Source organism: Diabrotica undecimpunctata, chromosome 4 (genome assembly GCF_040954645.1).
Source record: "Diabrotica undecimpunctata isolate CICGRU chromosome 4, icDiaUnde3, whole genome shotgun sequence".
Classification (NCBI taxonomy): domain Eukaryota; kingdom Metazoa; phylum Arthropoda; class Insecta; order Coleoptera; family Chrysomelidae; genus Diabrotica; species Diabrotica undecimpunctata.
The window spans coordinates 14,839,411-14,863,788 of NC_092806.1; the positions used below are offsets into that span (position 1 = coordinate 14,839,411).

A 24,378-nucleotide genomic window follows, 5' to 3' on the forward strand; every position below is an offset into this window, starting at 1 on the left:
CCTTGGAACTCAAACTGAAAGGGTTTAGTTTTTATTAAAGTTCACTGAAGTGGCTTGATTTACTGATTAATTCATAATTAAATTACCAACTAATTATGCTGGTGTTTTTAGATATCTTTATATTATTTGTCATTGAAAATTTATTGAACTCGTTTTAATTTCGTGAATATTGCAGTTAAACGCCACGTTGCCAATTTTCCTATCTGCTTGTGCGAATTCTCGTGTGACTTGATGAATCCTTTCTCGAAGAAACACAGGATCCATAAGGTTGTAAATGTTATGAGCTTCCTTTTAGTTAAAAGCTCATTTTGTTGTTTTTTAATATCTTAATTATGTTTTTAAAATTATATCCAAGTATATTTCCAGATCGCAGTTCCACTTTTAAGCGGAGAGACCAAAAACAAAGGAACTACCGAAGATCAGATACTTCGAATAGATATTCTCCTAGCATCGATGTTTCCTCAGATAGAAGAGGATCTTATTCTAGTTCCAGAGAACCAAGAAGTTGGTCAGAATACAGAAAATCTTCTATAACTCCCAGAGATGAAAAGTTTAAATCTGTCTCAAAAAAGGACATTCTCAACTTGAGTTTGCTCGAAAAAGTGTATAATTTTGATACGCCATCTCCTTCAATTGAACCGTTGATAGTCGAATGTGAAAATGGTTTAAAGACGGTACCGGTTTGTAATTTAAAGTAAGTTTTTTTTACTTATTCATTTATATTTTTATTTGTTTGAAAATTTTAAATATTATTTCATCTTCAGAATTACACACCATCAAAATGTTTTCATAAAACTATAGAAAAAAATGTCAATATTTTAAATACAAACTGTACTACAGTCGGGACGGCTGTACAGTAATCGCTCTTCAACCGCGGGGGTTGCGTTCCGAGGAGAAAGGCGCGGTTGGTGAAACCGTGGTTAGCGAGGGATCCACGATCCAAAGAAAAATAGCTAATGAAATATAACCCCAATTAGGATACGTATATTAGTACATATATGTTTTATGGGGCACTGCTGACGTTACCATAACAACTTTTGGCTATAGCTTTTTCCAACACACGTTTATAGTTGATTGGCTTATTTCATCAGTGGCTTCTTTGATAATAGTTACACAGTAGAAAATATTATATTATCTCCAACTATTGGTAACAGTTAATAAAGGATCTAGTTACATGCAGTCGAAGATACGGCTGATTGTGCGCTTTAGGTAATAAATTTAAATGCAGCTGTTATTCCCTGATCCAAAGGATGTAAAAGCGAAGGGTGTTGGGAGGTAGAAACTTATTCTTACATTTAAATCAATTAAATTCAAGGATTCTGGATGTCCAGGAGAATTGTCGACAAGAACAAGTGCTTTAAACGGTAGCAATTTTGATGTTAAATATTGCTTAACACTAGATACAAAATAGTTAGTAAACCAGTCCGTAAACAATGTTGCCGTAACCCACGCTTATTTGATTTGTCCTCTAAAATACTGGTAGTTCGTTTTTATTTTTATGTTTAAGAGGCCGTGGATTTAGAGACTTATAAATCAGTATTGTTTTTACCATGTGATCACCTGAAACAACAAAATAAAACAGTTAACCTGTCCTTTGCAGCTTTAAAGCCTGGTGCAGATTTCTCATTTTCCGATATGAAGGCACAAGCAGGCAAGCTTTTTCAAAAAACGGCTGTTTCGTCGGCGTTAAAAACTTGTTCCGGCTAATATCTCTCCCTTTCTATGAGTTCTTTAAGTTTAGCTGGATACTGGTTGGCCGCGTCTTGGTCTGCTGAATCTTATTCTCTGTAGATTTTGAGGCTATGTAAAGAAACTTTTTTTTTTAAATCTTTCGATCATGTGTTACTTGCTTGGAAACTAGAATATTCGTTGTCAGACGTAGATTATCGTAAATACGAAGAGCATTTTTTTGTATCATTCGTATGCTAATTGGCATCCTCTTTTTTCTTTGATCTTCGATCCAAAGGCCCAGTGCTTTTTCCATTTTTACCAAGGTTTGAGATCACGAAAAAGAAGTTTCTTTGTTGCTTGAATTAGTGCCATACAAAACACTGGAACGAATGGTTTTCTCACTATTTAATAGTCCTTGCAGTATATTCATTCACTTTAAACTTCTTTGTGGCACTTCCACATGATTCTCCTGCAGCTAAACAGTCTAACAACTGATTTTTTTTATCTAAATTCATTACATATCTTCTCCTTTTAACAAACTTTTTACTATCCCTTTCAGGCGAAGACATTTTTCAGTATAAAAACTATGTACATTAAAACGAGAACGAGTATTGTATAATTGCTGATACCGTACGCGATATGCGAACAAGTAGATTATGTATGTACATATCTGTAAAATACCTCTACTAAATGTGACGCATAGGAGTGATACCATCGAACGCCAGTGAATTACCGTGTAGTGTGTATACAGGGTGTTTCAAAAAAAGGTAACCCCGTCTCTAGGGTAGGTAAAAAACTGAAAAATAATTGGGGTTTGCTTAGTAAAAAATTTTTGTAACGCCATCCGTTTTCAAGATACAGGGCGTTGAAGAAAAAAAATTTACGCATTTTTTACGATTTTGCCGAAACTAATGGCAACATTGTAATGAAATTTTATACGAATATGTTTTGGAAGCTGATACATCCTATGAATTTGTTTTTATATCTGATTCTCATACGGATCGTACCAAGTATTAGTCAATATAACTTTTTTAAGAGTATAATTATTAGACTTCGGCAAATATGCATATTGCATATTTTGCATATTGTGCATATTTTATGCAAATATATCATATTTTGGCATATTTGTATAAAAGTTTGCATAAAGTGCATAAAAGTTCAGATTTTTATACTGTATTTGAAAATTTTTAAACATACCAATTTATTTCAATTCTTGTATAAAATTTTGTAGTCATTTTAATCAAGAAATGATCTAAGTACGTAATCTCTACAGGTACAAAACATTTACAATTTCAAAGAAGATCAATTTAAGTAGCCCTCAACATTCTTAGAAAGTCTCGGTCACTGAGACATTCAGTTATTGGATAATCGCTAAGGGTTCGCTCATTTGCATTTTATGATCTAATCCCCAAATCTATCTACAATTTATTGTATCTTAACAGCAGGTAAACGGCTAATAGTATTGTTCCTAATTTAGGGATTTTCCAAAATCTCCCAGTTTATTGAATTAGGTACCTAAACATTTCTAATTTGATGCTCAGATTTGTAAATCATTTTTGTTTTGATATTCAAAGCGTAAACACTCGTTGTGCGTAACAAAAAGGAAGATTGTGATTTTATAATGCCTAAAACAACCAGTGCTTCAACTTGGATTAAACCTTATAAAGAGCTGTCTATGGATATGGGAAAAATCTACTGTTCAGTCTGTGGCAAAATTGTAAGTATCTAATATTTTCTATTAAATATCTAACATTTCATACATACAGGGTGTTTCCAAATGACACTTACAACGTTTGACTGTAGATACTTCTCGAAAAATTGAACAAAACGATATAGTTAATGAGGGGTCAAACTTATTTACTTTTCGAGATACAGGGTGTTGAAATTAAAAAAAATTAAATTCTTTTAGTTAATAACAACAATAACTTTAAAACCAATAAACGTATTTACTTGAAATTTAGTACTCGTAGGTTGTTTTTAACTGAAAAATAGCTTCATTTAGTGAGAAAAAATTGTCCATGGTACAATACAATGGTGTGTATTTAGAAAAATTTTTCACCTTTACTTTTTTTTATGAAGTCAGCTATTCTAAAACACAATTATTTTTATTGTAATTGAATTAACAAAAAAAAAAAACTTTTGTTGAATTTTAAAATAAGTTATATGATGTACTAATGGTTAGTAACAAAAACTAATTTGTGGATTAATACTGCATTTAAAACACTTAGCGAGTGTTTTTTTTTCCAAACCAGTTATTTGATTAACCAAAAACACCTTGTATATTTTTATATTTTAAAGGTTGGGTTAAAATAAAGGTTTTTATTTTTATTTATAGACAGCATGTGAGAAGAAATTTCAGATATACCAACATGTGAGAACTGCTTCACACATTGCAAAAAAAGGAAAAATAGGAGGAAAACATCAAACTTCAATGGCTAAATGTTTCCAATCTACTTCAAAAAAATTAGATGAGCAAGAAACTTTTAATGAAGACTTGTGTCGCGCATTAGTGTCTGCAAACATACCGCTTTCAAAATTAGCAAATGTAAATTTTAGTTCGTTTCTAAAAAATATTGCAAACTTAATGTTCCAAGTGATCGGTCTCTAAGAAGAAATAATGTGAACGGGCTATACTCGTCGGTGTTAATTAATATTAAGGAAGAAATTAATTATTTTTACATATCTGTAGACGAAACCACTGATTCCTCAGGAAAGTATATTGCTCATTTATTGATTGGTGTTCTTAAAGAAGATACCTTACCAAAATCTCATCTTATTTCATGCCAGCAACTTGAGAAAACAAATGCTTTAACAATTTCGCGTTTTATACAAGAAACATTAGCAACTTTTTTTCTTCCGACAACTATTCCTTCTAATAAATTACTGCTTATTTTATCGGATGCTGCTCCTTATATGGTGAAAGCAGGACAAAATTTAAAAATATTTTTCCCAGATTTAATACATGTTACTTGTGTAGCTCATGGATTAAACAGAGTTGCAGAGGAAATACGAAAAAAGTTTCCTCTTGTAAATACCATGATATCCAGTGTCAAAAAAGTATTTCTTAAATCTCCTATAAGAATTCAACTTTATAAAGAAATGCTACCTAACATTCCTCTTCCACCACAACCTATTTTAACGCGATGGGGAACATGGTTAGAAGCAGCTAATTTTTATGCAGATCATTTTGTTAAAATAAAGAACATAATTGATACGTTAACAGATGAAAGTTCCCAATCTCTTTTGGATTCTAAACAAACTTTTCAGAGTAACTTGCTTCAACAAGAACTTTCATTTATAAAATCAAATTTTAGTTTTGTTCAAAAAACAATTACTCAGTTAGAATCACCAAAACTGCCATTGTTCGAAAGTACAGCATTAATAAAAGAATTTGCGTCATGTTGTCGGAACGTTAGAGGTAATATTGGAAAAGATATTTTAAAAAAATTTGAAGCTACTATGGAAAAAAATAAAGGTTACCATATTCTTTCTGAAGTAGTCAGTGTTCTAGCTGGAAATATTTCGGAAACAATTAATTTAGAACCAAATGTTTTGGTAAGTTTGAAAAATGCTCCCGTTACATCAGTTGATGTTGAACGAAGTTTTTCCATATATAAATATATGTACTCAGACAGAAGCCACAAGTTTTTGTTAGAAAATTTTGAACACCACTTGGTCATTTATTGTTACCATAATTCTAAATAAGTTTATTCATACTTAAAAATGATGTAGTTACTTAAAATAAATGTAAATCTTAATGAATAGTAGGAAATATTTAGTTATGTACACTTTTTTTTTAAATAAAATTGTTACTATTTTACGATTTTTTTATTTATTTGTATGCATATTTTGTAAAATATTTGCATATTTTCGGGTAAACACGTGCATATTTATGCGCATATTTTCTACATTTTTATTTGCATATTTGCCGAAGTCTAATAATTATTAATCAAAATTTTAAGTAAACTTAAACATCATTCAATTTTACACAAATTGTTCAAAAATTTACGTTTTTTTCGACTTTTTCAGTCACAAAAATTTTAGTAAGTAAATCAAATTATAGTAGGTAAACTATCGTAGAGAAAACCAAAACAAACATAAATACCTGAGTAGTTAAAATTGTTGGTGTGTAAAAATTAATAAAAACACACATTAGCGACTACTTGACGAGAACAGTTCAAGAATGTAAAAAAATATAAAGGGTGTTTCATTAAAAAAATTAGTTTGCCGCACCCTGTAAAGGTGAACTGTCCTGTATATTTCAAAATATGATCGTATCTATGCTTCAACTTTTATCTAAATAATTTATTTTTGCATCTCTTATGAAAAATGGGTAATTGGACTTCGTCGCACTAATGCTACATCCTGTATATACGACTTTGTTTTAGTTTCATTTGTCCAAATAGAATAATAGATCACATATAAAAATATACCTACATTTTCCCGATGTGTGTAGTTTTATATATTTCACAGATCTTATTCCGCTGAAAATCTCGTTAAAAGGCAGATTGGTGATTATAAGGATGTGGACACCATAAACTAAGAATAAAACTGTGCAACTGAGATGACAATTAATAGTTGTTTTTATTTTAGGATAACAAAGTGTCGACCCCGTTTAGTGTATAGCGTTAATTCTGAGAAAAACAAAGACAGTTTTATATCAAGGGAGCAGTTATTTCACTTAGTATCGAGCGCGCGCAAACAAGCCATCAAAGATGTTATTAATAAGCAATCTAAGTAAGTATACATAATTTGTTCCATATACTCAAAATAATATATAATCAAAATACGATACTGCATAGGTTCTAAAAATACGAAGTAGTTTGGCCAAATGAAAAAAACATTTAGTTAAAACGGCCAAATGAACTTTATTATTTTTAATATAATACCCCCTATATTATTGCATTTTTTGATTCTGTGTAAAATTTTGGACATATTTTGTACATTCTGACTGACAGAAACAAGTCATTGTACCGAGGCAATTTAACAACAAAGTCGCTTGAAAACCTGTGCGTGCAACGAGCATTTGTGAACTGTCAAATTTCGCTTTTTATCTATATATTGTCTAGGAATTGTCTCACAGGTATATTTCTTGAAATAGCTAATTTAATTAATTATAATAAAAAATACTACTGATATTATTGACTACTACATTTCTTAAGGGATAAACTACAATAATTGAAATTAAAATTACATATTTTTGACGTTTTTCAAAAAAGTGTAAATACATTATAATATAAATAAATATTATGGTCTGACAATTGGTGGGAAATTTGATCTTACGACAGTTGAACTTTATTTGTCTCGGTTATAGTGACAATTCAGTCATGTACTGTACTTCTATAATAACCGATCTTTTTTTATAACGATCACATAACGATAGATATATCTACATAATACATATATTTTTAGTTACAAAATTTGATTAAGTAATCTATATTAATTTTTTCCATTAATTCAAAATATACAATAAGAAATTTAAATGATTCAAATCTGATTGGTCTTAAAGTAGTTATCAAAAAGAAATTGTTTTAGTTCAAATTTAAATTTTCCTAGTTGACTTTCCTTCATATTACTGGGTAGCTTATTATACAAGATCGGGCCATTTGAGTATATGCTTCTTTGTGCATCAAAAGTTCGCTTTTTTCCTGCACGAAAAGTACCCCTTTGCCTAGTACGAGCCCCTTCGCATATCAGTTGACCCAACGTTAGATTGATAAGAAAATTAAATTTTAGAGACCAAAAATAAAAGCGCGGCGTAAATTTTAGAAGTTTTAATGCATCTAACAACATTTTTGAATTTCCTAATTATAGAAAATATTTTATAACGTAATAAAATGTAACTTTCACACACCTTTAGACGACATGCTGCCCCAGATCATGACAGATGCAGGAAATTTGACTTTTCTCTTCAGACAGTCGGGATGGAAAGCTTCATTTTTCCTGCGAATGACTCGACTCCTACTGTATTGAATCCCATTGCGACTGAGTCCAATCTTTATGCTCTTTTGACCATCTTAGTCTATTTTTCTTTTGTTGTAATGTTAAAAGTGGCTTTTCCTTGGCCTAAAATAAAATGAAATTTATTAAAAACAATTCGTACTAATTTTTTCAACTATAAAACTTACTTTGTAAGTACCAAACGTCGGGCCTCACCTTCGTTACCCCGTCCCCTTTCCGACGATACCTCACACATCACGATCGGACCAATAACAACGGAGATATGCTGTAATGCCGTTTTGGCAATGTCTTTGCGTTTGTTTTTTGTGTTAACATTTTCGTTTTCTACTTTTCTTTATGACTTGGAAGCGTGGATACTAAAATAAGTCCATCTGGATAAGTTGGCCGCCTTTGAATTTTGGTGTTACAGAAGAATCCTACGAATATCATGAATTCAAAGAATGTCGAACGTGGAAGTAACTAGAAGGATAGGAAATGAGGCGGAAATAATATTAACTATCAAAAGACGAAAACTTGAGTACTTAGGACATGTGATGAGAGGGCAAAAATACGCATTATTACAACTTATTATGCAAGGCAAAATCCGAGGAAAGCGAAATGTGGGAAGACGAAGAATATCCTGGCTTAAAAACTTAAGAGAATGGTTTGAATGCAGTAGTGCAGAACTTTTTAGAGCGGCAGTCAACAAAGTCTGTATAGCCATGATGATTTCCAACCTTCGATACAAGATGGAACTTAAAGAAGAAGAAGATTCGTTACCCCCTCCCCTTTCCGACGATACCTCACACGTCACGATCTGATGAGGCATCGCGCCTCCACCAGAAAACGAGACAAATTTATTTGTCTTACAAATAAATTTGTATTTTTATTTGTAAAAAAAATTATTTGTATTACAAATATTACATCATGTACTTGAGAAAGCTTACATTTATGAATTAATACGCAAACTTGCATAGTATATATTGATTAAATATTGAGTATTCCTTTTGGACAGTACAGATCTTCTGTTGGATGAAGCCGTGACAGTTGAAAATCATATTTAATAGCCCTGTTCTGTGATACAAGTTGGATGAAGCTGTTTGTGATTGATATTAGGGGAGAGTGTTGTACCTTGGGTCAATTTTTAGTTTTTATTTTTTTCTAAATCCTAAAATTATATATTTGCAAAGTTTATCCAATGTATTAGTTACTTTGTCTATTTGGCTACATGCTTTCTTTTTATTGACACATTTTAAGCTTAGTAGTTAGTTAAAAAATATATTTTAGCAGGCCCTTGCATGTTGACCCAAGGTACAAACTGGTAATGTACCTTGGACCAGCATATATTGTACCTTGGACCAGCATTATATTGTACCTTGGGTCAGTTATAAAAAAAAATAGAACAAATCTTGAAATGTTTTATTGAATATCTCAAAATAATCAGAACATTATGATTAACTAATGATTAATTTAGTAAATAAAAACTTATTTGACATTATATCCGCTAAATTTAACATTAAATTTCAGGTGCGCATCGTGACGTGCAGTTCCGCTTATTTTGTGCGGTTGTGGAAGTTTACGTACAATATCATTGCGTAAAAAATCATAAGTCTCGGTTGAGTCGTTTATAAACTTATTGGAATCTAGTATTCTACGTAAATATCTAAGTTCATTATTAATTCCACTGTTCAGTATCTCGGCAACATAATAAACAAAAGATTTCTTCCCTGCCACTTTCACTAAAACAAAGTCTCCTTTTTTTAATCTCGTTATTTTCAGATAAGTCATATATTTTTTGGTCATTTAATAATTCTTCTTCTCTAGTTACCAAGTCCTCAAATGTACCTCCATCACTTGAACTTGATTCACTATCATACTTAGCAGCTCTCTTTGGCACATTTTGTATATCTTCTGTCGCTATTTGCTTTGTAACTGCCTGCACTTTCTCAAATGATACCGTCTTTCCCTTTTTAAGCGTAGCTATTTCATCTTTCTCTGGAGTATCGGTAAGTATTCGTGACTTTCCTCTTGCTCTTCCTAACTTCTTTTTGCGAACAGGTGCCTTTGGATAGGGTCGCAACATTTCAGGTGTAATAGAACTTCCTGAAGTTCCTGCTTGACGAATATTTGAGGTAGAAGGAGTAGAGTCAGTAAGCTGGTTTAAAGGACGATCAGTTACATACGAAGACAGAAACTCATTATCTTCAAAAATGTTTTCATTGACGGGATAGAGACCGCTCACCTCAAATCCCTTCTGGATATTAGATGTAGTAAATGCTTTTGGAAATGCCTTACCTGCAAGTTCGGCTATATCGTAAATCGTAATAGGTTGTCCAGGGTGCATAATCATCCACTCACTACAGGCGGTATTATAGTAAGTTTTCATCGGTCCAAAAACTGTTCGATCGAGCGGTTGCATTTTGTGGCTGGTGTGGGGATGAAACGTTATCGGTAGAATTCCATTCTTCTTACAGAAATTAATGACACTTACATTCACGTGGCTATCGTGATTATCCAAAAGTAATATAACTGGATTTTCAACTGTTGGTTTCACATGATTTTTAAAGTGTTGTAGGTATTCCAAAAACAATATTTCGTTTGACCAGCCGGACGAATTTGCACCTCCTATAGTTCCAACTGGACAACCTTTTAGCATGTGAGGCTTAAAATTAACCCTCGGAAATATCATCATTGGCGGAATATGATTTCCGATTGCATTTATTGAGGCTATCAAGGTTACATTTTGACCTCGCTCTCCACTTGTCATTTGACCTAATTGTTTTATTCCCTTAGTTCCTACAATTTTTGGTGGTACATGGACAGTCGTTAACCCTGTCTCGTCACAATTCCAAATTTTTTCTGGGGAAAAATCTCCACGAGACAAAGCTTCTTTGTAGTTCTTAAAAAAGGAAGATATATTTGTTTTATTGAAGGATGTTGATCTGGCCAAACTTGTAGGTTCTGGTTTACGAAGTGATAAATCTTCATGTCTTCTAAGAAACTGCCTCAGCCATTCCTTGCCAGCTATCTTTTTTTGGTCCCAAGAAGGCGGATAAGACTTGTTATTTGCAGTTGCATACTGGTATGCTAAAGTACGAACCTCCATTTTCGTCAAACCATAGTGGAGGCGTGCAGCAGTGAGAAGATATATTTTTAACTCAGCTTCCTCTTCTTTATTAAAAACTTGTTTTACATTATTGGCAGCAACATAAGAAAATTCTGAAGCCCCCGACTGCCTGAAGGATTGTACGTGCCTGATCAGCGTGGTTTTTGATATGTTATAGCACTTTGCTGCTTCCCTAATTGATAATTCACCACTTATGCATTTATTTGCGGCTGCAGTTAAATCCTGGGCATTTAAATGTGGTCTTTTGATACCCACTTTACTTCTCGGCATTTTAAAATGACTATCTGAAACAATAATAAAAGGTTTTTTTGGTAACAGACACACCAATTAATTTAAATAAAAGTCAAAATAATGTTAATTCGCAATAAGATTGTACCTTGGTCCGGTCCATCTCTCAATCAACTGCATCTCCCTATGTGCATCTACATTTGAAATTATCATATAACTGCACTTATTCATATTAAGTGAGTTTGTGATAGTTAAGCCACTCATCTATTTCTATTAAGTTCTTTTCTACATCAGTTTCTAATTTTCTGGGATCTTTATGGGCATACAGAAGACCATTGTCAGCATACAGATACCATATGGACTGCAGGGGTAAATTGGATAATGAATTCCTATAAATCAGGAAAAGTGTGGTTTATAAATATGTTTAAGGGCATATCCACTACTCCCAAAAGGTCATAGTGATGAAAATCATGAGGTTTGTATACTCGTCCCATTATCAAATGCTTATCAATCTATAAGAAAAGTCTTCTTCTTCTTCTTCTAATGGCGCTACAACCCTTTGTGAGTCTTGGCCTGCTTAACAATGTTCTTCCATTCTGCCCTGTCGGATACTTTCCTTTGCCACTGCCTGATGTTCATGGTTTTAAGATCCCTCTCTACGTCGTCTATCCATCTTTTACGGGGCCTTCCTCTTGTTCTGTTTCCTTGGGGCTTCCATTTCTGGACTACTTTTACAGCTCGATTATCTGGCATTCTTTCTAGGTGACCAAGCCAGTTTAGTCTTTGTGATTTTACAAATCTGACGCTATACCGACTATATGACTATATACTGACAATATCTGCGCTCTGCATTAGTTCATCCAGCTCGTGGTTCATTTTAATTCTCCACGAACTATCGCTGCTATAAGAAAAGTATTGAACATTTTAGTGTATTATTATATTATATTTAGTTTTGTTATTAAAAACATGCCTCAAAATGGTTTATTCCCAAAAAAATGTAGAAATTAACATAAATTATACCACAAAAATTTGCTTTAGAACGAGAAACATATTTTTAATTACAATTAATTATTAATGATAATTGTTAGTTAAATTAGTATCTATACCTCGGAATAACTCATTTTAGCCTCGCCTTTTATTGGTCTTTTATTATTTCCAGGCCCCCACCAAATAATAAAACGGCGCAGTCGCAGTCGTGGTATAACAAGATGTGGAGGAAATCTTCTAATCCAGAGTGTAAAATACTGGAAAATTCTGTGGGCTTGTCTTTTCTTCAGACTTACTCCGATGAAGACGACGATAATGAAACAGAAGAAATCGTAATATGTAGTAGCATTAGACAAAAGCCGATCAATTCTTTAATTCCTACTGTTTTTTCAATCCAAAATGATGCTGTTTTAGACAATAAAGATTTAAAAGTTCAACGTGTAGCACCAGAAATCATAATACAGAAATCACCAGTATATGATATGATCCAAGATGATACCGAAATGTACACCCCTGAAATGAGTCAGTCGGAATCAATACTTAACAAATCAGAGGATGAAACGGGCGTTTTAACTCCTGAAATTTCGTCCTCCTCACAATTATTAAAAGTTACACAAGTTGAAGAACAAACTCCAGAAAAACGTCAATTAGATTCTGAACAATCAGACACACAAGAAAAAATATTAAAACATAAAAAGAACACTAAGCGAACTCTGGAACAACCAGCCGATGAAGAAAATAAAAAGAATGCTAAGCGAAAACTGGAACAACCAGTGGATGAAGAAATTCCCAAGCCTAAAAAGAAGAAGAAAGTTAAAAAACACGATTCTTACGAAGATAGTGATAGTTCTGAAGAAAAAAGAAAGAAGAAGAAGCAGAAAAAAGCTAAAAACAAAGAGAAAATATCGAAAAAACCGAAAACTATTAGCAAGAAATCGAAAAAGAAGGAAATATCTGAAGTTAATGCAAAAAAGAAAAAAGAAAACAAAAAAGAAAGAAAGAAGAAAAAGAAAGCTCTTAGTGTTAACGTGAAATCGCCAATAATGGACGACTTAAGAAAGAAGTTAAAAAGGAAAGCTAAGAAAAAAGCGTCGCAAAAAGTAGAAGCACCTTCGAAATCAAAGTCTTCTGAAAACCTAGAAATTTCGAAAAAAGTTAAACGAAAAGAGAAATATAAAAACAATTATTCGGAGAGTGATTCCGAATCTCATGTTGAACCTATCAGAAGCTTAGAAATAGAAATTAAAAAGGAATGTGATCAGAACGTACATCCTGTGCGAGAGAAAAATACCACACCACCTGACAATAGTATAATACCAAGTATCGTAATTAAAACTGAACCTGTTGATGAATATTTTAACGAAAATCAAAAGATACCATCACAGAAAACTATTGAATTCAACGATAATTGGGAGAGCGAAGAAGAAGAAGCCCAAACGATAAAACCAAACCTAAATTCAGGATGGGAGAGCGACGATGAAATCTATAAAGTAGAAGATAAACATACTGAAACCAGAGAAGATGAGAAAACTAAAAATGATGATGCCATTCTAGATCTGGAAATACCCTTAAATATCAAACCATTCAAAAAACGGGATTCACAAATATATATTCCAAAGAAACCGCTAATAAACATAGATCCAACTGATTTGGAGACTGAAAAAGCTAAAGAGATACCCAACGAAAATCAAAATGTTATTAATACTCATGTAGATTCTACGCCTAAAAAAGGAAGGTGGGACATAAAAAAATCCAGTTCTGAAGAACTGAAGACTGAACACCATGCATTGAGTGTGAATGCTTCAAATATTTTTGAGAAGGACCCTTCTTCTTCAGTTACTATACATAAAGTATTGGAAAACGAATACGAAGAGTTTATGAAGGCTGTGAGTTCGAAATCTACTGAAGCACTTAACGTTAACCGCCTGTCTTCAATCGAGATTGACATAAATTCAACCAAGCTGCCCGAAACGAACCAAAATGTTACGGAAGTTATTCCCCAGCAAACTGTAGTATCTGCTAGAGATATACCCTTCATACCAATGCCAGACGAAATAAAACTACAGACAACTCTAGAGGCCCGAGCTAAAATCGACCAGGGAATAACCTTAAACCTTCCTCCTTCAAATAGGATAAATGTTTTAATATCTAAACCAACAATCACAACTCCGCAGTTGATCCAAAATGAAACTGAGTATGCTCAAGGTGGAACTCCGAAGAAAACTCAGTTTAGTTTTACTTCGTTAGTTTTGCCGACCAAAAAGTCGCTCATGGATAATTCCAACCTAAAACTTGGAGATTCTGATGATGAGAATCAGAAACAAATGAAATCAGTCTTAGAAAGAAGGAAAGAACATTTAGACTACGGACAGTTTGATACAGCTATACATTCGATTCGAAATGACAGTCAGTTTATAAATCCTGAACCCAAAAAAACTGCCGAACCGATTAGTGAACGTCACCGGAGTCGATCTAGAAGTCCTTTGAGATCTAGTCGTAGTCATGATGATAAATCGAAAAAGAGAAGCCCTTCGCCGAGAAGAGATTCCCATAGAAGAAGGGACAGTCCTCCGAGGCGAAGGGGTTATTCGCCTAAAAAAGATTATTCTCCCAGAAGAAGAAAATCGCCTGACAGATATAGAGATAAAAGCAGGCAGTCTCCTGGTAAGTAATATCAGTTTCATAATGCTCTTTTTGGGAAAACTATTTGCGTGCCACCTTTAGTATTGGAGCTTACGGATCTTGGTGTCCAACGAATTCTGGAATCCATAGAATTCTTAAGCTTTCGGTTGGACGTCCGCAATTTTATAAAGCTATTCAAGGTAGCATTCATATACATAGTCAATTTATGAAGTCCTAACATAAGTCACTTATGGGAATTTTTACTTCGAGTGCAAGTACCGGTTTCTTCCTGTCAAGGGGTCTACGTTCGTCTATTTAAGGTTTTATCCTTTTGACGTAATTGGTAAATATATTTGAATGTTGATTTTATGTTTGGGGATGTCTATTTTAAAAATTTTTCACTCCCCTTTTTAATACATTTTTTCAAACTCGAACGTTAGTAACTGCAGGAAGGGATGATGGATCTCGGTGCGATATCTGTACAGTGTACAATGTACGCTGCTGGTTTATTGGTTTCCGGATCGGAAAGGAAGCAACAGACCAGTAGTATTAGGCCGGATCGATAGACGAGGGTTTGGTTAAGTGATGAACGAAGCCACCCAACTGGCTATGCCCGGTCTACAAACTATCGGAAGGATAGGCCAATTTTATTTTCACAGTGGAGACTTAGTGAATATTTTTAGCCGTTAAGATTCAACCCGTTAGCACGGGTATAATTATGTTATCCTTGCAATTTTAAATGGTTGGGGGGCTCAAGTGACACATTATTTTAAAAGACCTTTAATTGTGTCTCAAGTGGCAGTCTAATTTAACATTGTTTGCTCAGAAGTTACCAAAAAATACTTAGAACTTGCCTGCACTAAACTACATTCATTTTACATATTCCCAATTGCCAACAGAAGCACGTGAAAGCCAAACAGGGTCGTACTGATGTGTATCATGATTTTTTAAAATATTTACTTTTGAAACTATTAGTGTAAGAATTTCTTGAAATTTAATCATTAAATCACAATTAAACTAAACTCTAAAAAATAACACGACCAGTAAATAACAACAATAACTATAACATAAATATAACACAATATATTAACTTAAAAATCAACACGATACAATTTGAATTTAAACATGCTGGCAAGTTTGGATCTGTAACATGAGAATCTGTCTGGCTTAAGGCAATAAATTATATTTAATAGCCTCTTGACGAATGAGACGGCGAATATCAACACGTGCGTTTGTTATCAGATGGGAATTTGCTAAACGAATGAACTTTATGATCAATGATTGTAAAGTTAAAGGAAAGTTAGTATGTAAATAAAATTATTTTATTGAGCCTTATTTCAGTTAAAATGGTTAGACGATTATTTAGCACCGTTCTAACCCTTTTTTAATAGGGGAAGAATGTAGTCTACATGGTACATGTTCTATATTTTAATTAATTTTATAACAATAACATTTCGACCTTAACAATAATAAAGTCCCTTTCCGAACGCCTCTCCAACATTTTGGAAAACTTCAAATGGAATTGAATGATGGAAATCGACGTTTTATGTTTTATTAATAACATAATATGTAGTATAACGGGTGTAACTCCGGTGATCTCAGAGGCTATTCAATTGCAACACATCTGCTAATCTATCTACTCGAAAATATCTCATTTAACGACTTCCGGACGGAGCACCGTTCTGCGGGAAATGTAAAAGATGTCCTCCTGTAAGAGTAAATTACCTTATGCATCAATTTGAGTTTCTAGCTCGAGGGTTATAAGAGTATCAATAGTCTCTTCGAGTATAATAAGATACAGATAACTTTTTGTGGACATTGTGTATGCTGATCTCGAAAAATATGCGGTTTTCCGTCATTCCAAGAACGAAAATTTTGTTTATTTAATTGTGATTTAAAAAAAATTAATCGCTGAAACAAACATTCCGCAGGATATTAGTGATCGCGTTGATTTGATCAGACATAATTTTACAAAACTGTCTTCATCAAAATCATCGTTATAGAGCTCTTGATTTATCTGTATCTTATAGGGATGAAACATGTATTTTTAGTTATTTTCCCGAAACATTAATTTGAGTTTCCTTATTTAGTACTCACAGGATATTTCTTTTTTTTTTTATTTATCACCGAACCCGTTTCGAAGAACTATGCTACTATAAATTAATAACGTTGTTGTGAGTTACATCACAATTTAGATATATAAGAACAACTTTCACCCTTCGTACCCTTTTTGTTTTGATATAATCTGTGTCACAAGTCTTCCGTTTGATTTCGAACGTCTAAAAACGCAATCTTTTTGTTGTTTTCTATTTCCATAGTTAACTAGATGGATCTTAGGGTTTATGGAATTTATCAAATTTAAGAAAGTTTTAAATTCGCTCTCACCTTCCCTCCAGATCACAAAAGTGTCTTTCCCATAACGAAATCAACACAATGGTCCTAAGTCTGTTTTCTCATCGGATTGAGGATGATTATCTACACAGACAAACCCTGTTAACTCGATAACAGTTTACCTTTTCAAAGCTCCGATCTAGAAAGTCTATATTCCTTCATAAAGCAATAATATATTTTTAAGTTATTAATACCTATTATTAATATTTATAGGGAGAAAATATTCATCAAGAAGAAGCCACTCTCCCAACTACCGGAAAAGAACACCTTCACCAAGGAGAAGATCGCCTCGAAGAAGTGTTTCTCCTCGGGATCGATCGAATAAAAAATCACCTAGAATCAAGGAGACATCCGACAGAATAGAAGCAGAAACGAAACGACAAACATCATCGCCCTTGGAAAGACTAAAAAGGAGCGTTGCCGATTCTACCATTTCAGGTATTTCTTTTTTTGTTTAATTTACTTCATTATGATATTATTATCGCCTTTAGGTGTGTGACTGTCAACTAATGGCATTATTGAAACTCTTGATTCTATAATGGGATGGTACTCCGCATTCGCTGTATAAGCTTTCTGTTGGAGTGGTGCGAAAAGCACCAAGTGCAATTCTAAGGGCATTGTTGTGTATGTGGTCAAGTGGTTTTAACATTGTTTTGGTTGAGAAGACAATTGAACCGTACTCGCTTTTTGATCTAATAGGAGATTTATAAATCTTAATAAATGTGATCGACATCAATATAATTCAAGTGTATGCACTTAAAACAGAAGAAGAGGTAGAAGAACTATACCATAGCATTAATCAAGTCGTGAAAAGGTTGAAAAAGCAAGACTTCAACTGGGTGACTTCAACGCCAAAGCAAAACATCCGCAGTTGGACCATTTGGACTACGAAACCGGAACGACCGGGGAGATACATTGGAGATTTTTGCGGAAGCAAATCAATTAGTAATAATGAACACCTAGTTTAAGCTATACCCAAGGAAATTGTACACCTGGAAATCTCCACAGAATTCTGTGGGAAGGATTGTAAGAAACTAGATTGGTTACATACTAGTAAATAAGAGGAATAGAAACAGCTGTACATCTGTCAAAACATACCCGGAGGTAGACATAAATTGTGATCATGTACCAGTTGTAGGTAATTTCAAAGTCAGAATGAAGAAGGTTACAAGTAAGTCGATGAAGAAGTATGATGTTAGAAAACTAAAAGATCCCAATGTTCAACTGAAGGTGAGTGAACACCTCAATACAAATGTGCTAAAATGCAGAAATGCAGGAACTATAAACGAAGGTCTGACCATCATACAAGAAACAGTGAGAAAAATAAAAGAACAACACCTGAAGAAAGATACAGAGAAACCGAAATCGTGGATGATCGATGAAATACTTGAACTTATGGATCAGAGAAAAAAAAAGAAGGAAAATCTCCAAGAATGTAAGAGAATGCATACCATCGTCAGAATAAAGATAAGAGAACCCAAAGAGAAACAAAAAACAGAACAATTGTCAAGAAATAGATGAGTATCAGAGTCGATATGATAACTTCAATGTCCATCGAAAGGCAAAGGAAATAGCTGGAAAGTTCCGAAAACGCAACAGCAGAAAAATAACAGATGATGAAGGCAATCTTGCCACAACGAAAGAAGATAAAAAGCAAGTATGGGAAAAATACTTGAGCCAAACTTTTCCACGATCTTAGAACAATACAAGAACCCACCATTGAAGAAAATTCAGGTCCCGAAATCTTAACAGAAGAAATATCGGCAGCCGTCAAACAAATGAAGGATGGAAAAGCACCGGGACTTGATGAAATTTCTGCTCAGACTATTAGATGCAGAATAAATAAAAATAATAACTGAAATATTTAATGAAATATACAAATCGGGAGTGGCTCAAATCGGATATCGTACGCCCAAAAAACAGGAGTAAAAGTTTGTGAAGACTATAGGACCATAAACCTAATGAGCCATCTGCTGAAGCTGTTTTTAAAAGTAATCCACAAAAAAATATATCGGAAATGCAAGGAACAAATTGCGCCCAATTAGTTTGGATGAATAAATTTTGGAAGTGCTGAAGAGGACAGGGATTGACGGAAGAGACCTAAAAATAATAGCTAACCTGTATTGGAATCAACCAGCGGTGCTCCGAATAGATGGAGATTATACAGATCAGGTCAAAATCTTGAGGGGAGTGAGACAGGGGTACATAATTTCACCAATGATATCCAATCTGTACTTGGAGCATATTTTTGAAGAGGCTCTAAAAGATATTGATGAAGGCATCTCAATAAATGGAGTCAAACTCAATAACCTGCGGTATGCAGATGATACAATAGTGTTTTTCAATACCATAGAAGAGTTGGGCTGCAAAACTTAATGAACAAAATAACGGAAACAAGTAGAACATATGGACTGGATATAAACACCAACAAAACCAAGCTAATGATCATCAACAAGGAAAACATAACTGGAGCAAATCTGTATGTGAACCAAATGAGAATTGAACGTGTCTCACAGTACAACTACTTGAGAACTATAATCAATAAGCCGTGGGACAATACCCAAGAGATTAAATGTCGCATAGGAAAGGCAAAAAGTGCATTCTTGACTATGAGCTCTGTGTTCAAGAGCCATAGCCTCGCCTAAACAAAAATACGGCTCCTTAAATGTTACGTGTACCCAGTGCTTCTGTACGGAGTAGAAACGTGGACATTGAAGGCGGAAACTCTATCAAAACTTCAGGCTTTTGAGCTATGGTCACTAATGATGAAGTACTACAGAGGATGAACACAACCGCGGATTTGGTCAACATCGTGAAGGGCAGTACTTGGGACATATAATGGGAAATCAAGGCAGATATGAGCTAGTCCAATGCATTTTGCAAGGTAAAATTGAAGGAAAAAGGACTCCAAGACGAAGAAGAATATCCTGGCTTGCTAACCTGAGAGCATGGTATAGAAAGAGCTCAACACAGCTATTCCGTATAGCAACCAACAGAGTCATCATAGCCAGAATGATCGCCAACGTTCGGACGGGCACCCCAAGAAGAAGAATAAATGTGAAATAATCTGAACATTTTTAATAGATTAAGTTTTTTACTAGAAATTAGAGTGTGATGACTGATGTGTTCTTTCCAGGTAAGTTTTTGATCAAACCACATACCTTGTAATTTTAATGATGGTTTGAATATTGAATATATAGGTAAGAGAGAGACAGAAGATATATTTTCTCTCTTTCTCTCTCGGCAATAAAAATGTTCCTCTCTCTTACCTATAGCATTACATATGTAATGATTGTGCAGATTGACTCCCACATAAATTTGTAACGACGAACGCATGTATAGAAGTATGACTTCTACCGGCAGTTCCATTGGACTGCCATACCCGTTTTTTTTTATTGTAGGGGAAGAGATCGAGTGTAGTTGCTAATTTTTTCTTGGAAAATATTAGTCCAATGGTTTTTGAGACTGAGAATTCGAACCACTGTTTAGGGATCATATTTCTAATTGTTTAAGGAATGTCTGCAGAACTGAGGACATATATGTGATGTTTATTCTTTTGATAAAGACTACTAGATCGTCCGCATACAAGCGATTTTGTAGTGGTTTGGGTATATGTGTTATTATGTTATTAATGGCAACTAAAAATAATGTGGGACTTATTACAGACTCCTGAGGAGTACCATTCTCCTAAACATGAATATTGGAAAAACAGTTGGTTACTTTTGTTTGAACAGTTCTTTGTTTTAGAAAATTTTGGATGTAAGCTAAAGTATGACCTCTGATATTCCAGTAGCTTTTCTAAAATATATCTCCAACATGTATTAAATGCTCGTTTTAGGTCAAAAGTTATAGTAATGCAATTATTTAATTGAAAACGCCTCATGAATTTCGTTCAAGGATATTGTCGATGGCAGAACGATTTTTTCGAAATCCGTTTTGTTCCGTTATGAAAAGATATGATTTTTCTAAAGTCCACAGTAGTCTAGAGTTTATTATTTTTTCCAACAGTTTTCCCGTAGCACAGATGAGAGAAATCGGTCTGTAAAACTCTGGATCGTGACGAGGTTTATTGAGTTTTACATGGGAAATACTATGGATTTGGTCCAGAGTATTGGAAACTGCCGATTTAGCCAAACAAGGTTGAATCATCTGAGAAGATAAAGTTTTGAAGGAGAAGAAAGGTGTTTAAGAAATATGACCGGAATGTTGTCTGGGCCAGCACTGGAATTTTTTAAGTGATCAAGAAAGAAGTTAAGCTCATGGTAAGTAATTGGGCTTCAGTTGGGATTTTCTTCAGGTTCCACTAGGGGCACGGTAGTTTTTTATTTTTCTATCTTGATTTAAAAGCGTCATAGTTATTACTTGATGAATGATTTTCGTAGACGGCAGCTAGAGTATTCGAAATTTCTTGTGCAGAAGATATAAGCAGGCTTGTAACTGAGGGTAAAGAATTTACTCCAAAAATACGTCTTAACTTTTTCCCAAACTTCCGTCATCGCACACACACACACACGCAGTGATCAACCCTGCCCCTAGGAACATGTGTATACCAATGTAAGAATGGGATCCACATGTCCGAAGATCAAACCGGTCACACTTCGCTAGTCGAAGTGGTACCTATCTGACCCCAGGCTTTTCCACCACCCCTCCTCATCGTGTGACTTACGTGAGGAGGCTTATGATCTGAAATTTACTTAAGATGCCCTGGGTAATAGGACATCCTCGGTTTTTAGTGAATGTGGTTATGCCACCTAACTGTAGGGGTAGCCACATCTAGGCTTTTCTCCCTATCTCCGTCATCGCAGTGGAGCTGTTTATATTAGTAACATATTTTGACCCCGAAGCTTTTTTAGATGTTTTAAAAAAGTTAGGCTTTGGCTTTAAATCTCTTGAACTCCTTTTTTTTTGGGTTTTTTGTAGTTTTTATATTTATTGATTGATGCTTTGCAGTCTTTTATTGTCTTTTCACAGTTTCTATTTTTGATTTTCTTTGTTTTGCTGATATATATTTCTGCACTTTTCAGAATGATCTGGTTAAAGTCCTCTAGTGATCTGTTAGTACTTTCTGTTGCGTTCCATTTTAATAGAGCAGCTTCAATGTGATTTGAGAAGCTTTCTCATTCTGCTGACTCGATTTTCCATTTGGGTCTATATGTATTGTTAGAATGGGGAGCAAGAAAATGATTATTAATTTTAATGGGATAGTGTTCGCTACCATAAGTTTACGGTAGAACTTCCCAAGAAAAAATGATGAGTGGTTAGTTGGGGATCGCATAAAGTGAGATGTATTGCTGATGATTCTCCTGAGACAATATTAAGCCTGGTTGGAGAATAGTCATTTAAGGAATTTAAGTGAAGGTCGGTTATTACATTTTCTATAACTTTACCTCTTGGGATACAAAGACTCGTGGTCTTGGTATTTGTTCGATGAGTTGTCGTAAGTCGTTATAGTTTATGAGCGTACTTTGCGGTAGATATACGTTGCAAATGTAGTATGTATTAATTGATTCAACTTTTATCTTGAGTGCTGCAATATTACTGAATATTGGAATTATATTAGCATTCAGGGAATTGATGACTAGGGTTGCAACCCCACCGCTTGTATGATTGAAAGATGTCCGGTCTTTACGATAAAATTGAATTTTTTTTTGAGTTATATGGCTTAGAAGGGTTTGTCTCTTGTAATCGTAGACATATATCCGGGGAATGTTCGTTGATAATTCTAATCTATGAAAGAATCCGTTTAAATTCCATTGAATAATCGAGCTGAATGTTACTAAATAATAAAAATGTAATGAAAGGAATTATGATTGGGTTATATCACTTTCGGTATCTGAAACTATTTTATCACTGATATAATTGAGGATTTTTTTGTTAATTTCGGTCATCCTTATTTTTAGAGATTTTTCTAAGAGCGGATAGAATTGGCTTAGCATATCAGGGGTAATAAGTCATTTGTATATTCTTGGACAATGGCTCTAGGATCTGCAAAACCTACCACTCTCTATATCTCCAATGGCGCTACAGCCCAAATCGGGCCTTGGCCTTTTCCAAACTATGCCTCCAACCTTGTCGGTCCCGTGCCGATCTTCTCCAGGTTCTCACACCTAGCAAATTTTGCGCGTCCGCTGCCACTTCATCCTCCCATCTTTTCCGTGGCCTTCCTTTTATGGCATTTTAGTCTTGCGCCCTGCATTTTACTATCTAGGGCTCGTTTTGGCAATCTTTCTGTCTCCATTCTTACTACATGACCAGCCCAGCGAAGTCTCTGAAGTTTAACGAATCCTGAGATCGGTGTCTCTTTGAACAGTTGGTAGAGTTTATGGTTGTACCTGGATCTCCATATTCCGTTTTCGTTAATAGGTCCAAATATCTTTCTTAGGACTTTTCTTTCGAAGACTTAGAGTTTTCTTTTTGTCTCTTCTGTCATCACCCATGTCTCGCATGCATAACATACTATTGGTCTGATAATAGTTTTGTAGACACTGATTTTCGATCTCCAATGTGTGTTTTTGAAGCGGAACACATGATCGAGTGAAAAATAAGCTTTGTTCCCCTTAGCAAAACCTACCACACTATCAAGAACTAGACCAAGTGAGAAATTTAGCGTAAAAGATGGGGAATGGTTGTTGATAAAGTCGTTGATTAGTTCAAGAGTGACTGAGAGATCTAATTTGGAATGTTAATTTTATTCTTGGTCAGTGGGGGAGTGACTTAGTTTTGTTTTTTTTTTTTTATTATTTTTATTTTCGGAATTTTAGGTAATATCGACATATTTAGAGCTTTATTAGAATCGTTTTCAGGAGAGAGCATTTCGTTTGCAGCACTTTTTGAGCTGGAGGAAGTATCGTCGTTTACAGTTTAAAGTAGTGTGTTTTTGGAGTTTGATTCTGTAGAGAGCATAGAGTGTTGTTAAGGTGGGTTATCAATAGTTTCCTTTGAACTTGCTGGAAGTAATAAAATTAATTGCTCTCTGAATTCACCTTGTAGTTCGGAAGTTTGAGAGGGAGAAGTTTGTTTAAGCTGAGGGTCCAACAAAGATTGTGACGGTGAAGGTTATGGAGTGTGAGAGATGGTCGTTTTGAGATTACAATTGAGTATTGCTCGATATAGAAACGGGAATCATAGTGTTCGAATGGTGTATTGGATGGTGGTTGTAGCGAATTCATAGATTCTGATTGTAGTGTTTGGTATTCAGTGCATAAGGATGCTATATGACCAAGTTTCTTGCAGTTATAACAGTTTTTGGCATCTGAAGAAATGAATATTATGTAGGTGCTATCTTCGTAGTTTACTAATATTGACTTTGGAATGACGGCATTATAAGGGCTTATGAAGACGATATCTGAAGCTTAAGATATGTCTGTTCTCGGGAAGACTGGCGTGAATCTTTAGAAATGATATAGAGGATA

At 34.3% G+C, this 24,378-nt stretch overlaps 1 protein-coding gene across 4 annotated transcripts in view; it reads left to right on the forward strand.

Annotated features, from left to right (window-relative positions):
• Window positions 1-24,378, forward strand: part of LOC140439217 (uncharacterized) — a 38,449-nt gene that overhangs the window by 5,542 nt on the left and 8,529 nt on the right. For all 4 annotated transcript variants that reach the window (XM_072528986.1, XM_072528985.1, XM_072528983.1 and 1 more), the window contains 4 exons: window positions 367-694; window positions 6,265-6,408; window positions 12,126-14,617; window positions 17,180-17,404. In XM_072528986.1, the coding sequence (XP_072385087.1) occupies window positions 367-694; window positions 6,265-6,408; window positions 12,126-14,617; window positions 17,180-17,404 (3,189 nt within the window). The remainder of the gene's footprint in view (window positions 1-366; window positions 695-6,264; window positions 6,409-12,125; window positions 14,618-17,179; window positions 17,405-24,378) is intronic.